At 41.8% G+C, this 16,765-nt stretch overlaps 1 protein-coding gene across 9 annotated transcripts in view; it reads left to right on the top strand.

Annotated features, from left to right (window-relative positions):
* Positions 1-16,765, top strand: part of EBF1 (EBF transcription factor 1) — a 398,849-nt gene that overhangs the window by 264,404 nt on the left and 117,680 nt on the right. For 5 of the 9 annotated variants that reach the window (XM_067732416.1, XM_067732409.1, XM_067732410.1 and 2 more), the window contains one exon: positions 7,573-7,714. In XM_067732416.1, coding sequence (XP_067588517.1) covers positions 7,573-7,714 — 142 coding nt within the window. The remainder of the gene's footprint in view (positions 1-7,572; positions 7,715-16,765) is intronic. The other 4 variants (XM_067732413.1, XM_067732411.1, XM_067732417.1 and 1 more) reach the window with 1 other exon arrangement.

The raw sequence follows: 16,765 nt of genomic DNA, 5'->3' as shown, positions 1-16,765 counted from the left end.
CACTACAAATAACTCAATTTTGTTCCTTTTTATGACTGAGTAATATTCCATTACATATATGTGCCATATCTTCTTTATCCATTCATCTGTCGAGGGACATTTAGGTTGCTTCCACGTCCTGGCTACTGTAAATAGTGCTGCGATGAACACTGTGGTACATGTATCTTTTTGAGTTATGGTATATGCCCAGTAGTGGATTTGCTGGGTCATATGGTAGTTCTATTTTCAGTTTTTTAAGGAATCTGAATACTGTTCTCCATAGTGGCTGTATCAATTTACATTCCCACCAACAGTGCAGGAGGGTTCCCTTTTCTCCACACCGTCTCCAGCATTTATTGTTTCTAGATTTTTTGATGATGGCCATTCTGACTGGTGTGAGGTGATACTTCATTGTAGTTTTGATTTGCATTTCTCTAATGATTAGTAACGTTGAGCATCCTTTCATGTGTTTGTCGGCAATCTGTATGTCTTCTTTGGAGAAGTGTCTATTCAGGTCTTCTGCCCATTTTTGGATTGGGTTGTTTGTTTTTTTGATATTGAGCTGCATGAGCTGCTTGTATATTTTGGAGATTAATCCTTTTTCAGTTGCTTCATTTGCAAATATTTTCTCCCATTCCATAAGTTGACTTTTTGTCTTGTTTATGGTTTCCTTGCTGTGCAAAAGCTTTTAAGTTCCATTAGGTCCCATTTGTTTATTTTTGTTTTTATTTCCATTACTCTAGGAGGTGGGTCAAAAAGGATCTTGCTGTGATTTATGTCATAGAGTGTTCTGCCTATGTTTTCCTCTAAGAGTTTTATAGTGTTTGGCCTTACATTTAGGTGTTTAATCCATTTTGAGTTTATTTTTGTGTATGGTGTTAGGAAGTGTTCTAATTTCATTCTTTTACATGTAGCTGTCCAGTTTTCCCAGCACCACTTATTGAAGAGGCTGTCTTTTCTCCGTTGTATATTCTTGCCTGCTTTGTCAAAGATAAGGTGACCATATGTGTGTGGGTTTATCTCTGAGCTTTCTATTCTGTTGCATTGATCTATATTTCTGTTTATGTGCCAGTACCATACTGTCTTGGCTACTGTAGCTTTGTAGTATAGTCTGAAGTCAGGGAGCCTGATTCCTCCAGCTCCATTTTTCCTTCTCAAAGTTGCTTTGGCTATTCGGGGTCTTTTGTGTTTCTATAGCAATTGTAGAATTTTTTGCTCTAGTTCTGTGCAAAATGCCATTGGTAATTTGATAGGGATTGCATTGAGTCTGTAGATTGCTTTGGGTAGTATAAGCTCATTTCTTTTTTTTTGCTGCATCATCCTCCATTCTACGGATTACCAGTTTGTTTATCCGTTTACCTATTGAAGGACATTCTGGTTGCCGATGCCTTTTATTTAGTCAAATTTTTGTTATGGATATAATCATAGATTCACATGCAGTTGTTCAAAATTATACAGAGGGGTCCTGTGTATCCTTTACTCAGTCTACCCGATAGTAATATTTTACAAAACTATTGGGCAATATTACATTGTACCGTACAGTATTCATACAGGATATAAACATTGATACAGTCCATCCATGTTATTCATATGTCACTAGTTTTACTTGTACTCATCTGTGTATGTATGCTTTTAGTGCTATAAAATTTTATCATGTGTAGGTCTGTGTATCTATCACCACAGTCAAGATATTGGATATTTCTGTCCACACAAGGATCCCTCCTGTTGTCCTTCTATAGTAGCCCCATCCACCTTCCCTCTGTCCCTAATCCCTGGCAACCACTACTTTGTTCATTTCTAAACTTTTGCTATTTCAAGAATAAATAAATAGAATCATGCAGTGTACTAGTTTGCTATGATTGCTGTGACAAAATACCACAGACCAGGTGGCTTAAAAACAGGAATGTATTTTCTCAAAGTTCTAGAGGCTGGAAGTCCCAGCTCAAGGTGTCAGCAGGTTTGGTTTCCTCTGAGGCCTTTCCTTGGCTTGCAGATGGCCACCTTCTCACTGTGTCCTCACATGGTCTTTCCTCTTTGCATGAACACCTTGTGTGCCCAAATTTCCTCCTCTTATAAGGACACCAATCAGATTAGATTAAGTCTCACCCGAACAGCCTCATTTTAACTTAATTACCCCTTCAAAGGCCCTATCTCCAAATACAGTCACATTCTGAGGTTCTGGGATTAGGACTTCAACATATGAATTTTGTGGGAGACAAAATTCAGCCCATAATATGCAGTATGTAGCCTTTTGTTATTGGCTTTTTCACTTGACATAATTCTCAGGAGATTCATCCAGATGTATCAATAGCTTGTTCCTTTTTATTGTCGAGTATTATTCCATGGAATGTTGCTTAATGCCTTTTTATTTCATGTACTTCTGGTCAGTGCATTTCATGCCTCATTATTAAGGGCTCTGAATTAATGCAAACATAGAATAAGCTAAACCCCGAGGTAAGGAAGCCATGTAATAGACCAACTTTAGCACTAATTTCCTTACACTGAATTATCATATATTAGCATTGAAAACCAAGATTTATAATTTTTAAATCATTATTCAAAATTAAGTTGCTAAAGTGGTTATATTTTAGAGGTACTGCCTACCAAAATATTCTAAATTTAAACAGTGAAAATATTTTTATGATTTAATTTTCCCCCAGCGCTGTATTTGTTCTAGAAATATTTAAAGACACAGATTTCAACTCTTTTTGTTGCTTCTGTCCTAACCCCTTCTTCCACATGAGCTGCTACTTTTGTTAATGTGATCTGCCACTCATGACTGAATTTAGCTGCTTGTGTCTTTCTGAAAATCTGCTCATGAGACAGAGATCATGCTTCATGAATCTGAGATAATATAGTTGGGACATACGAAGTCTCCGGCTTGATAGGAAGGGAAGAGGGACAACCTAAGGAATGATAGCAAAGAAATAATTACCAATAAGAAAACTCTCAGAGAACCCCTCATTCAAATGAAGTATTGGGGAAACTAGACTGCATTGATAAGATGCAGAAAATTTATGGACTGTTTTCAAAGCTGTAAGGTTTTATTTCATTTCAAGCCTAGAATGTAAAAGGCCAATAGGAAGATGGTTTATAGAGAGCAAAGTTACATAAACCATTGAAACTTGCAATTCACAAGAGGTCTAAATTATATAATTATGTATCATGAGCACGAAGGTCTTTAAATTTGTAAGATTTCAGTGTTAAACTGATAGAGCAGTGAATGTAGAAGAAATAATTTCTGCAGCCTTGCATTTAAAATAACAGTTTATAGGCTCTTGAACTTTTTGACGAGATCACCAACAAAGCAACAACTATGCTACCACTGCTAACATTTGCTCTATAAGAACTGGAAACCATGCTAACCACTTTAAATAATATAAGCCTCACAGTAACCTTATGAGTTAGGTACTATTATCATTTCCATTTGAGAGTCAGGGACACTGGGGCTTAGAGAGGTTAAGTTAAGCTGGCCAAAGACAACATCAGCTAGGAAAGATTGAGAGTCAAAAGTCATAAATTTTGTGTTGAATTTTTTCTAATTCTAAATAGATGGGGGTAGATAGTAAAAGTAATAACCTTCAGGGAATTTAGATCTAGGATATAACAGAGAAGATTTCTGAACCACTGATATGAGCCAAGAAGTCAGAAACTTCATTGTAAAATCCCCGAAGTCTGTGGGTACCTGTGGACTTCCCTTCGCCCTTTTTATCCCCTCACCTGGAGGGTTGGTTGCAAACAGAAGATACCAGGGAACACACTGGGTATTCATCAGCACATCTCTGGATTGCTATACTAAAAAGCCATGCCCCTCCCCCAAATAGAAATTTACTTCCAAAAAATACAGGGATAAAAATATATATGTATACGACCCTAAACATGTCCACCTGGCTTAATACTTATTTCAGGAGGAATAAATTGGGCATCCTCATGAATAAGTTAGAACAATTTATTTCAAAACCATTCTATAGGGCTTCCCTGGTGACGCAGTGGTTGAGAGTCCGCCTGCCAATGCAGGGGACACGGGTTTGTGTCCCAGTCCGGGAGGATCCCACATGCCGCGGAGCGGCTGGGCCCGTGAGCCATGGCCGCTGAGCCTGCGCATCCAGAGCCTGTGCTCCGCAACGGGAGAAGCCACAACAGTGAGAGGCCCGCGTACCGCAAAAAAAAAAAAAAAAAAAAAAACCATTCTATAGCAGCACTGTCCAGTAGAATATTCTGCAATGTTCTATAACTGCCCTATTATAGTGACGTCCAGCCACATGCAGCTACTGACCACTTGAAATGTGGCTATGGAAACTTGGGAACAATGGAATTTTAAATTTTACTTAATTTAAAATTAAACAGCCACATGTGTGATTACTGTATTAGTGCAGTTCTAGAGAGTAAAGTTTTAATTATAAGAGATATCATAAAATTCTAAATATACCTGTTCCTCATCTTACCCTGGGTCAGGGGAGTGAGGAAGGAGGTTGAAAGGGAAGGGGTGGTTGAGTCCAAGTGTAAAATCATTTTCCATGTTTATCTGTCTCAAATTCAAGCTGGGTTTTGTTGACACAATTTGGGAAGGTGGAAGATTTGGCAGGTCCATCTGTCCCTTTGCCTGCATGAATGTGTCAGCACCTCATTAATCTTGTGTTTAAACTGTAAAGGCCCTTTTCCCTCCTACTATAGGCTTATTTTTAAAGGACTTTTCAGTGCTCCCTTTGCATCTCACCATTAGATTTTTTTTTTATTTACAAGTTGCTCTGTGGATTAATTGCAGCATTTATTTTATTTAACTATATCCTATCCTGATCATTTCCAAATTGGAATGAGAGAAATTTTTTCAGGGTAGGGAAGTTAAAATGTGTTGTGTTATGAGTTTTTGAGAAACATAATAGGTGTTTATTTGCTAGAAATTAAAGGCATGAGGGTTCTCTGTATCATCTTTCTCCAATTGTAACTGGTCTTTCAATGAAATGATCTTACTGCACATGTGGTCTTGGTGATCCTTCTCTTACCAAGAAAATAAAAACATATAGGGTGTAGTTTTCTTTTTTTTTTCTTAACCGTCTCGATATTTTTGTTCAATGTAGGAATTAGATGACAGGGTCTTTAAATGATACTGAATATTTTAAGCCTGTAGCACTCAGTCTTACAGGTGCACAGTGGATTGTCATTGCCTTTTTTTTTCTTAAGACAGACATCTAGAATAACCACTTTCTGTATTTCCTGACACTGCGAACAGATACCGTTTGTCATTCCTTTTATAGTTTCTTCAGCTAACGACTCCAGTGACCACTCATTTGTGGTCTTGCAGTAAATCAAAATTTCTCTGAAAGACCCAGCTCTGTTACATAATTGTAAATGCCCCACGAAGTCATCTTCTTAACTAAAAAGAAAAGTGAGTTTCCGTTGCTTTAAATAATATGGACTCTGCCACCACTCATAGTACTTTTTGAAAATAAAAGAATAGAGAACTTTCTTCTCCTCTCCCTCCTCCTCCTCCTCTTCCTTCTTCTTTTAAATTAACCTACAATTGATGAGACATACACAGAAACGTCAGGCTGTCACATCTGGTTGATCAATCATGAAGAAAGAGAAAAACCACTTTGCAAACTGCTGCTTCAAACTTACTGCATCCTTCCATGAATGACTTGCCCTGGCTGGAATTTTGGGTTTCACAATGACTAAAGAGAATACCCTGAGTCCCTGAATGGACTCTCTTAATTGTTTACTTTGCATTTTAACAAAATAGAGATAAAAAATAAAATCAGGCGAGGCTCCAAGTCCTGGTTGGGGGGTGGGGGTCAAGGTGAAGACCCTGAGGGAGGGTGGAGGGGATCCCACAGAAGCCCTCCCCAGCAGTCATCCCTGGGAGACCCCACGGCAGGATGACCACAGTGTTGCTTCATGGGTCTGAGAAATACTAGAGCCTTGATAAAAGGAGCAGGGCCTTGGGTCCGCAGAGGGGAGGGCCCGAAGGAAAACAACAACAACAAAAAATTTGGTTGCCATCTTGAAGGCAAGGGGGAAGGAAATCCGCCATATTTTGCCAGGATGCCTTTAGGTCAAAGAGGGGACAGTGGAACTTTTAAGTATGGCAACCATTGGTGGATTGGGGGCAGGGTGCTTTGCCAGGCAGGGCTTACGGTTCCCAGGCCTAGCATTTTCCCCTCTGCCCAACTCAGGTGATGAAATCGTAGCATTGCTCAAGGCTCTAGAAGTCAGGGTCCCCTTTCCCCAACTTGGAGAAAAGTCTTCCTCAGAAACTGGGGCCTCAGTATGTGCCAATCCTTGTAAAACGTTTCACCTCTTCGGGGGCTTAGGCGTCTCAAAACCAAGAGCAATTAAAGCACGAGTCTTTCCAAGCAACCAGGGAATTGAGCAAAAATAAATCAGAAAACCTCAGCCTTGGCTCTGGAGGTTCGCCTCATTATAAGAGCAGATCTATTAGCCCTCTTGCCATTGTCTTTCATTTCTCAAGTGAGGTGATTCTAATTAAATTAATCTGCATGTCAATCTATCGGTGATCAATCAAAGAGCCTGAGGTCCCCCCTGTGCTGCAGGGTGCTTGCGGCTGACAGGGGCTGATAATGGAGGAAGAAATAAACTGTGGAGCAAAGTTAATTAGTCAACATAATAGGTGGATTAAACGGGAGCCGGCTGATTGCTGTTTCCCATGTCAGAGCATGAGGTGGGTGCTGAAGCTGCAGTTACAGACAATTATTATATTTGGTTGTAAGAGGTCGCATGAATAAACATATCTCTGTGGGGTTGGATTTTAATCCTCTTACCCATTTAATATAAGGAGAACTGTAGGTCATTTTGTCTCAGTGTTTTAGTCAAAGTTCTCTGAGAAAACACCTTTGCCTCTGTCCTTTCCGGCAAACTCCGTTCAGTCAGTTTATGAGACCGCCACAGTAGCTGAATGTACCTTGGGCCAGGGCTATCTTTTTTTCTTTTTTTTTTTGGCTTTGAAACACAGCTCTAAGTCCCTTGATGAGCGTGGATTTTGGGGTGGTGGTGGTGATGGTGGTGAGGGGGGCTTTGGTCTGATGTCTGATTAACTACACTAATGTGGTAAGAAAAAAAGTACAAGAAACCCCAAAAAGACACCCAGGAGAGAAAGCTTCATCCCAGCTCTCACTGAAACCTCTCTTTTTCATTTCTCTATCCCCTTAACCCTGACGCAGTGCTGGGGGGAAGAAATATTTTAAAGATTCAAAAGAGTTTTATTTGCATGATCAACTGTGATATCTGCTTCAGTGTCTAAACTGAAGGGCAATTTAGGTGAAACACAACCACCCTTGTGTAAAAAAAATATGCTAATAAAGATCTTCCTGTTAAAATTATGGTTAACAGTGTACCTTCTGCTGTATAACTATAAACTGTGCAATTTTACTTAAAACTGCATCAAAAGCGTTCCATGCCAAAGACCCACTCATCAATAGCTCCTCTTGTTAGACTTGTACAGCATAAGCACCAGTTATTATGTGAAATAGCTATGCAATTTTCTTCAGCTCCCAGCTGTTATTTATTTAACTTGAGTTTATTACCCTCCATGCTTTTATATTAAAATGTTCCTTCATTTCTCTCTTCTGTCTCCAGGTCGTGGTGTCTACGACAGTCAATGTGGATGGCCATGTCCTGGCAGTCTCTGATAATATGTTTGTCCATAATAACTCCAAGCATGGGCGGAGGGCTCGGAGGCTTGACCCCTCGGAAGGTACGCCCTCTTATCTGGAACATGGTAGGCGAATCATTTTCATTGGTTGGCATTGCTACTTTAACTGTGCATTTGTTTGGTTTCTTTCTTACAACTCCACCACATGTTCTACCCCTTTTCAAATTTCAAATGTCCTGTTGAACAATATTGATGCTGAGTATTTAAAGACAGGAGGATGTCTTTGAGGGCCAGCCTTTCTTGTTGCATAGCTCCCTACCCTGGAAATGGCTGACACATCCTTCCTTCAGGTTGAAAGACAGAGGGAGACTGGACCCCTGCTTTATTTTAAGCTCCCACTTGATTAAAAAATAATGAAGGGCCAAAACAGGGCAACAAAAATCATGATATATTTTAAGTTTATGGTTGACCTGGTTGTATAATGAACTTCACTGTCTTTACAGTCCTGCTGGTGTAGCTCTGTGACTACATACTTAACTTCATTTGGAGATAAGGTCTGAAGTCTAAGTTGGAGGTGTTTTCTGAATATAAAGTCCAAACTAAATGTCCTTCCCATGCCCTGTGCACACCCCTACCCTCATTACCACATGATACAGTCTGCTTTATGTAGGTAGAATTTGGTGGGGAGAAATCACATTTGTCTTGATTTTATGGCTAATGAGTTGTACCCTTGAGTGGACTGGAGGAAATCAGGCAAAAATTTGAACCAAGGAAAGTAAATGCCACTCAAAGGAACTATAGGCTGGATTTAGCATATGTCCAAATGTTTCTGTGCTGCATGTATATATAATGTATCCCTCTGTTCATCCATCCATCCATCCATCCATCCATCCATCCATCCATCCATCCATCCATCCATCCACCCACCCACCCAGGACAGTGACTGAGACTCTACTGGGTATCAATCAACATGGTAGATTTTCTCCAGTCTCCTCAAATTAAACTCTTAACTCATTTCCCCACTTCACTTTCCAGTTTGCTAGGTCATCCAGATTCTTTTAAAAACACTATCACACAAACTACCACCCGATTGTCTGATTTTTTGATGGGCCATGAGCTGTCTGTGATATAGTTTATAAGGTAGAAAACTCCTTTCCCTGTCAGTGTCCCAATTTAATAAACACACCACTGTCATCATTTTGCCTGATTTCTTCCCCTGCAATTAAGGAATACACAAAACTGTACTTTTTTATTAATTAGCCAGGTGTAACACTCTTAGAAGGGATTCTTTACCAATTCAGTGTTACAGTCTTCTTAAAATAAACCATCGTATTCCAAAAGCTACTTCTTTATGGTTTCATTAGTGCTGAGATGTATGGATATTACTTTTTGCAGGAGGCCATTTGGAACACCTGCTCGTGATTACATTCCTAGTTCCATTTCTGTACTTAAAATTATTCTAATCCTCACTTTACAGTAATGTTGCCTTTTAATACCCTTGGAGTCACTTCAGGCATTGTATGATTAGAGATATTTAGGTGAAAGGAAGAAGGAAAAATAGGTAAATACTCAGTCGGTACAATTTGGACAGCACTAGCTTAAAAGCTAAAGTCTTGTTTTCGACTATGACTGGTTAGTTACTGTCGTGTCTGGGAACAGACTTGACTGTCATTTTGGTATCTAACAGTCATGGATTCACAGTTTCAAAATGTGCTCCAAGTGCAGACCACATCCAGCTCCCATGCCTGCCCTTGGGAAGGTCGTTGGAGAGCACACGATGCCTTGTAAATCATCCCTCCACCAAAAAAAAAAAAATCCCAACACAAACCAGTAAAAAACAACCAGCTAGCCAGGACGCCTCTAGGGCTTGGTGGTCAGGAACATTATTTGACATCATGATGTGGAAGAAAAAGAGCCTTGAAATAGGAGCCGGGAAACCAAATTCAGGTCTGAGCTTCATTTCTGGCCTTTGTGTGACCTTGGACAAGTCGACTTACCTTTTGGGATCCTTAGTTTCCTTCTTGGCAAAATGAAAGGGATGATCTGTAGGGGGTTAAAAAAAAAAAAAAATGTGTGCCTTGGGTGGGGGCAGGTCACGTGCACGGGGGAAGTGGGCTGGGTGGAGACTGCGGAAGAAGGACAAGTTCATGCTCTGCCTACCCCAGCCCCAGGCAGTTGTCACCCAGGGCAGGGAGAGCCGGGTGGGGTCAGATGCTCCAGTTTGACCAGAAGTAAAACTCTCCTATTTTTTAATTGCTGGTAACTAATTACAAATGTTTTAGCCCCTGAAGGGAGGAACAGGGGGGAAAGTCACTTAGGTAGAAGACAGCCACAGGCTCACATTTGGAGATCTCTGCATCAGAACGTCGCTAAGCTGCCTCCCAGCTCAAATATTCTCCCTTCTAGGTGAACATATTAATATTTCAGCTGGGCTAGCATTTCATTCTAAGTTTTTTTTTTTTTCGTTGTTTTAATTGGGGTAATGATTAGAATACAGTTTGTCCTAGGTGTACACAATCTGGTTCATTCGTACATCATATATATCTATTCATGTACAGATCCTTTTCCCATGTAAAAGATTACAGAGTGTTCCATAGACCTCCCTTGCTATGTGCTCGGGCTTTTTGATATATGTACTTAATCTGTATTTGTGTAGGTATGGTAAACCTAATCTTAATTTATCCATTGCCACCACCTTTCCTTTTAGATTCGCATAATTTGTAAAAAAAAAAAAACAAAAAACAACAACAAACTATTCTAAGTTTTAAAGACAACATTTTATTCCTCTGCTGTAGGTGACCAGTCCACAAATGGCCATGTTCTTCTTAGCGTGTCACTCAAGAAAATGATGACATTTCACTGTTTATTTACGGTTAACCATCGCTGGGGACTTGGGTGTGTCCTGTCTCCTTCAGCTAGGGGGCCTCCCTCTCACCAAAACCTGACTTCACTTCTATCCAGAAGAATAAAAAGGCAGACACTTTGAGGTTCTCAGTAATGACAATAATGTGGAAATCTGCTTCTCTGCAGAATGAATCAACCAACCACACATAACCACCCACTCATTTAGACGCTTCCCGCTGATACATAAATATCTACTCAGCAGAGAGTGACTATGGGCTCTTCATTGGTGATGTGTGGGAGTGGACTTAGATGCTAGTTTGCATCAATTTGGGGGCATGGTAATGCTTCATCTTGCCATTGAAGAATGCCCTGTTTAAGACTCACAGAGCCATGGCCCTCCTCGGCCGCTCCCGCCTCCACCCCACCTCACACAGCTGCCCCACAGCGAGACTGCGCGCAGTATTTTCACCTCCTAGGTGACCTGTAGGAGTCTTGTTTTCCCTCCTTCTGGGCTCCGTACCAACTCAGTTACAGGTAGCCTGAATTATTTTGAGCCATTCTGCACATCTCTGTTTGTCTTGGGCTTGTCAGAAGGTTGGAGGAAAGTTCTCTTCCACGGCTCATCTTTTTGCATATAAGAGAAATAGTGACCACGTGTTACATTCACGCCTTCTTCCCTGTGTGACCCATGGACTCACAGACCTCTGTGCTCGGATAACTGTCCCTGTATTTCAAGTAGGAGAGTTGACAAAGGTGGATTTATTTCACAGACTCTGGTGTGGTCCAGAGAGGGTGAATCCTGGCGCACTGGATCTCGTGGTGACTGTCCTCCCTCCTATTTTTTTCTTCATTCATAAATACTGAGATTTCCTTTGGCTAGATATTTATGAGCGAGTTTAGGCCAGTGAGGTTTTTCTGTTTAAGCAACAGCTTTGTAGAAGATGTACCGTTGTGGGGAGAAGCAGCCTCAGAAGCTAACTGCTCTCAGGATTGTGATTTTTGGAAAAGCATAGGCTTGGGATCAGAGCCGCGGAGCTGACCCCATGGGCGGTAACTGCACAGCTCTGGCCTGTGTGCCCCTCCCACGCCTTCCCCATCGCTTGGGCAGACTGTGGGGCCTGTGTGCTGGGGATCTTCAGAGGGCCTGCGGAGTGTACTATCGCTGCTCTTCTGAGTTTCAGGTTGTGTTGACCTGAATGTAAGGCCTACCGTGGCGTCAGTTTCTCTCTTTTTTTTTCCCCTGTGGCAAGAAGCGGCGCCCTCAAAAGCTGTAGTGCAGGGACCCTGTCAGCTTGCATGCGCTAACACTTTATTATCCAATGATCTAATATGCAACAAGGCAAAGTGCTGCTGCTCATCATTCTGACATAGAATGCTGGGAGAAGTGACTAAATTACTTTCTGGACCATTAGCGCTAGCAGCTATGGTGAACTCACCAGCAGCATTTATGCAAATGCCTGTGAATACACTACTGGCTTTGTTAGGGAGCCGGCTGACAAGCAGTTTAAATGCTCATTTTATTTTAGGGGACATCTTTTTTTTTTTGGCGTGCATGTGTTTTTCTCCCTCCCTCCCTCCGCTCTCTTCCCTTGCTGCACTGTTGGGGCACTTGCCTTCTCCGGGATCATTGGGCAAATCTGAGCGGGTCGGGCGCCTGGCCAGCACCCTTTCTGGGAGTGGGGTTAAGGCCCTGATCTGCTGTTCTTCAGATCAAGGTGGTTTTTTTTAATTGTTATGAATTTGTACAAACCTTCATATTTATTTGAAAAATCAGTAGGACTGTATTAATCAAGAATTTTTATTTTATTTTATTTATTTTTTGAGAAACAGTTTGAACTTTTTTTTTTTTAAATTGGGGTAAAATTTCTTTACAATGTTGTGTTAGTTTCTGCTGTACAGTGAAGTGAATCAGCTATGTGTATACCTATATCCCCTCCCTCTTGGACCTCCCTCCTCCCCTTTCCCCCTCCATCTAGGTCATCACAGAGTTTTGAGAAGATGAACATTTTACTGTTCATGAGTTCTGACCTGAGGACTTAGTTTCCTGGCTCAAGCATAGATGTTTTAAAACACCTCGCTTTTTAAAATGGAAAGCGATTGAAATTTAGCTTTGTGAGCATCAGATACGAATGAATTAAATTTCCCTTCACAGTAATTACAGAGGTTGACATGTGAAGTATAATGGTGTCAGGATCCCAAAATAAAGCAGAAGTGGAGTTTGGTCAAACTGAAAATCCTTTGTAGAATAAAGAGTGGTGTTAGACTTGCTGGGCCTATCTCCTTGCTGTAAGTACAGCAGTAGAGAAAGAATCAGATTTTCCCCACCACCAGTCAGTTCTGACCTTTCCATTGTAGTGGCCCCTTCCAGCTGCCCCTGACAATATGGTGTTATTCTTGCTCTTTAGCATTTGACCTTCTTTAATCCTTTTGCTCCAGACAAGCAGTTTTTGCTGCTGTTGGTTGCCCCTGGGTATCCGGCCCCATTGACTCCCAGCTGCACTTAAATTTGTTGTTTTCTGGACATGTGGAGAAAGACAGTTCAGGCTTGGGGAGATTACTCCAAATTGAGAGACAGCATGGAGCTTCCAAAGAAACAAGAGACTCCCTCTCCTCCCTTCTTTGTAATGAGGCCCTAAGAAGTGGCTAGTAAGTGTCCGTTGGATCTAATAGGACGAGGATCGGCTGTCTGACTGGAGAGCTGGGTCCAGTCCTGACTCTGCCATTAACTAGCTCTGTGACTCTGGGAAGGTCCCTTTGCTTCTCTGGCCTCAATTTTTGTATGTTTTCTCAGAGCTGGGTGGGGCCGTCTCTAGACCTTTTAGCATGCACTATTTTTTGGTGCTCTGGACTGAAGCCATTGACGCGTGCCTTTGCTCATCTGATACCTCCTGAGGTGCCTTTGGAGAAACAGGTCTTCAGGAGAACAGAGAAATCCACTGGCTGTTTCTAGTGTAGCCCTCTCTTAGGTGTCAGTAAGAGATCATTCTTATGTCATGTCAGTAATGGATCATTCCTTCCTCCATTCCTTCATACTAAGCATCTATTACATGCCAGATGGGGAGCTAGGTGCTGCAGGAGCCCAGGTAGATACAGTGCCTGTCTTCACAAAATTATGATGTAAATAGAGAAGAAAGACGCTAAACACAACTCACAACTAACTCATCAGACTTGTGTATAAAAGGGGGACCGTAGGGCTTCCCTGGTGGCGCAGTGGTTGAGAATCTGCCTGCCAGTGCAGGAGACACAGGTTTGAGCCCTGGTCTGGCAAGATCCCACATGCCGCGGAGCAACTGGGCCCGTGAGCCACAACTACTGAGCCTGTGCGTCTGGAGCCTGTGCTCCGCAACAAGAGAGGCCGCAATAATGAGAGGCCCGCGCACTACGATGAAGAGTGGCCCCCACTTGCCACAACTGGAGAAAGCCCTCTCACAGAAGCGAAGACCCAACACAGCCATAAATAAATAAATAAGTAAATAAATAAATAAAAGGGGGACCGTAAAAGGAGTGAGGAGAAGTGAGGTGTCAGGAAAGACTTCTTTGAGGAAATCTCATTTATGCCAAAACCTAAGAGATGAGTAAGTTTTCCCCTGACAAGGGAACAGAAACAAATTTCCAGGCAGATGGAATAGCATGTGCAAAGACTGTTTTGCTTAGGTGAGTTCAAGGAACCAGAAGCAGCCTGTGATGGTTCCTGTTGCTCTGGCCACTGAGAGTGACAGGAGACAAGGCTGGGGAAGCTGCTGAGGGTCAGATCACACAGGCCTGTGTGGATGCTCAGGCCGTGGTCAGAGACAGTTGTGAAATGTCACTTCTGGGGGCCACGCAAGCCTTTTAAGAGCTCAGTGTCAATTACATGGACTCCTAGTGTGTCGTAAAAGCCCAGGGCAAGATTGCTCTGAGTGGCTTATAACCTTGCGCTTCCCTGCCAGCCTTTGGAAGCTCATGACGGAGATGGCTGTGCCTTGGAGCTGTCCCCCTGATCACTTCTCATTCTATTAATAGTGCATGTGTTCAAAATAAGAAGAAAGTCCAACATTTGGAGAGTTCTTTTTCCAGATGGTTTTGGCTTATTAATTTTCTTTTTTCATAAGTAGCTAAGAAATTTACTTTCTGAACCTGTAGAGTCTTACCTGGACAAGTGAAAATAAACTAAACAACAAAGAGAAACATGCTGTCCCAAGCCTCTCGCTCCCCTCCCACTGTGGTCAGTGACTGAACACACAGCTCACGCTGAGTGAAGAGCCACTGAAGTACAGACGGTCATCTAACACACGCTTCATATTCCAGAGAAGGAAACAGACCTGGAGAGAGCGTGTCACCTGCTTATGCTCACATTGCTAGTTTCCGTCCAAATCCATTTAGAGCTCTTTGCTCTTGCCCATGGTATGCTGGCTGGCAAGTATGGATTTTAGGAGTTGCACAGATGTCAGAGGGCATGGGGTCCATCCCTGATGGCTTTCCAGTTCCGGCTGGCCTAGGCTTGCACGGGTCTCTCTGCGATTCTGGGGATCATGAGAATAATGTCTGTAAAATCTCACCAACTTCCTGACAGAAATGCAATGCACCTTCAAAACACAAGGGCAGAGGATGAATGCTCAGAGCTTTGCATTTGGACAATGGCCCTTTATAGGACTGGTGTTGGTGCAGAACTCCAGCCAGCCCCACTTAGGTAAGAGCATTTTGGTGAAGGGTCTCGTTTAGCAGAAAAATACGGATGTCATCTTTTGTTACTGAGGGTGGCATGTTACATCTTATCAATTGATTTTCCTACTTGAAAAAGCAAGACAGACGCAAGAACAGAACATTAGGGTTAAGAATATCCAGATGTGTCACAAAATAGAGGAAGGAGGCCCCAGATTTTCAAGCATCAAATCAGGCCTTTTTCTTTGAGCAGCGGGGAAGGTGTCTTTTGTCTTCCCTTGCAATAGAAAGGACCCGGCAAGAAGTCAAGATAATGAACAAGGATGTAAGTGAAGACTGATTTTCAAAGTATCCCTTGAGTAATCCATAAAGCAGGTAACACCAGAAATCCTAACACTGGGGATTTGGTAGCCAGCAAGCTCTCGGCATCAGGCAGATTAAAGAGTTCATGAGCCACAGGTCACTGCTAAGCAGGTGATCTACTTTATCTTTATTTGAATATGACACCACCAACAGCATTGCCGACAAAGGAGAAACAGTGCTCAGACTTTGCTGCCCTGCTTAATAGTGACCATGCCAGGTAGTAATATGTATTCTTTTTCTTCTTATTATTGCTGTTGTTGATATTTGGGGACTATTATCAGCTCACATTTTTGGAGCATTTACTGTGTGCCAGCACTGTGGTTATCATTTTATTTATATCATGTCATCAAATCCTCCAACAAGTCTTATAAGCTATAACAGTTATTATCCTCATTTGACAGGTGGGAAAACTGGGATTTAGAGGGATTAATAACTTACCCAAAGGCACAATTAGAGTTGAAACTGGGAGTCAACCCCAGGTCTACCTAAGCACAGAGCTCTGTGGAATAGTGGCACTAACTATAATGACACAAACGCTCATTGAGTCCTGACTGTATTGTGCACATAGTGCTGTGGGCACCCTGCTGTAAAGATGAGGAAAATGAGACTAAAGAGATGTTAAGTAACTCGCCCAGAGTTGCACAGCAAATAAGTAGTAGATCTAGGATTCAAACCCAGAGAGCCCAACTTCAGAGTCTGTACTTTATAGACTACTTGCTCTATACATTATGCTGGTATTCTTTGCATCTCTTATCCTACTGTTCTTATTTTTCCTCGATACAAGTGAGGCAGTTTTGCTGGTATCTTAAACAGACCTTTCAAAAGTTAGCCCAGATATATCTTTTTTTGTTTCTCATGGGCATATTGTATAAGTTTACCTTAGAGTTCATTTCCCTTCAACAGCCTACTTTTCTCATGGCTGTAGTCAAATAAAGAAAATGCTGGTTTTATTTGCTGACTGGTATGTTTTCCGTGGGGCTGGCAAGATAAGAGGGAGACTTGTAATATTTTATTTATTTACAAGGATGTTCTAATTCATCTAGAAGTGGTTTGCTGACCATATGGACTCCCTGGCATGCATACAAGGTAGAGAAAAAGGAGACCAGGAGAAAGTGTGAGATTTTGAGTTAGATGACAGTTAGGGTACTAACAGTCTCCTTGTTAGGGCACTGAAGGGTTACTAAACCTCATGCCACAGGGACCATGGGAAACGGAGATGGATTCGGGGAGGCAGTTTTCTTCTACGAATTTCTTGAGAAACCTGTGAATTGTGGGAAACTTCCAGTATTTGGTATTTTGTGTGACCTAATAAATGACTGAACCACACCT

This window comes from Pseudorca crassidens, chromosome 3 (assembly GCF_039906515.1).
Source record: "Pseudorca crassidens isolate mPseCra1 chromosome 3, mPseCra1.hap1, whole genome shotgun sequence".
NCBI classification, from domain to species: domain Eukaryota; kingdom Metazoa; phylum Chordata; class Mammalia; order Artiodactyla; family Delphinidae; genus Pseudorca; species Pseudorca crassidens.
Note: the sequence above shows the minus strand (reverse complement) of the source record. Positions and strands in the feature narration are given on the sequence as shown.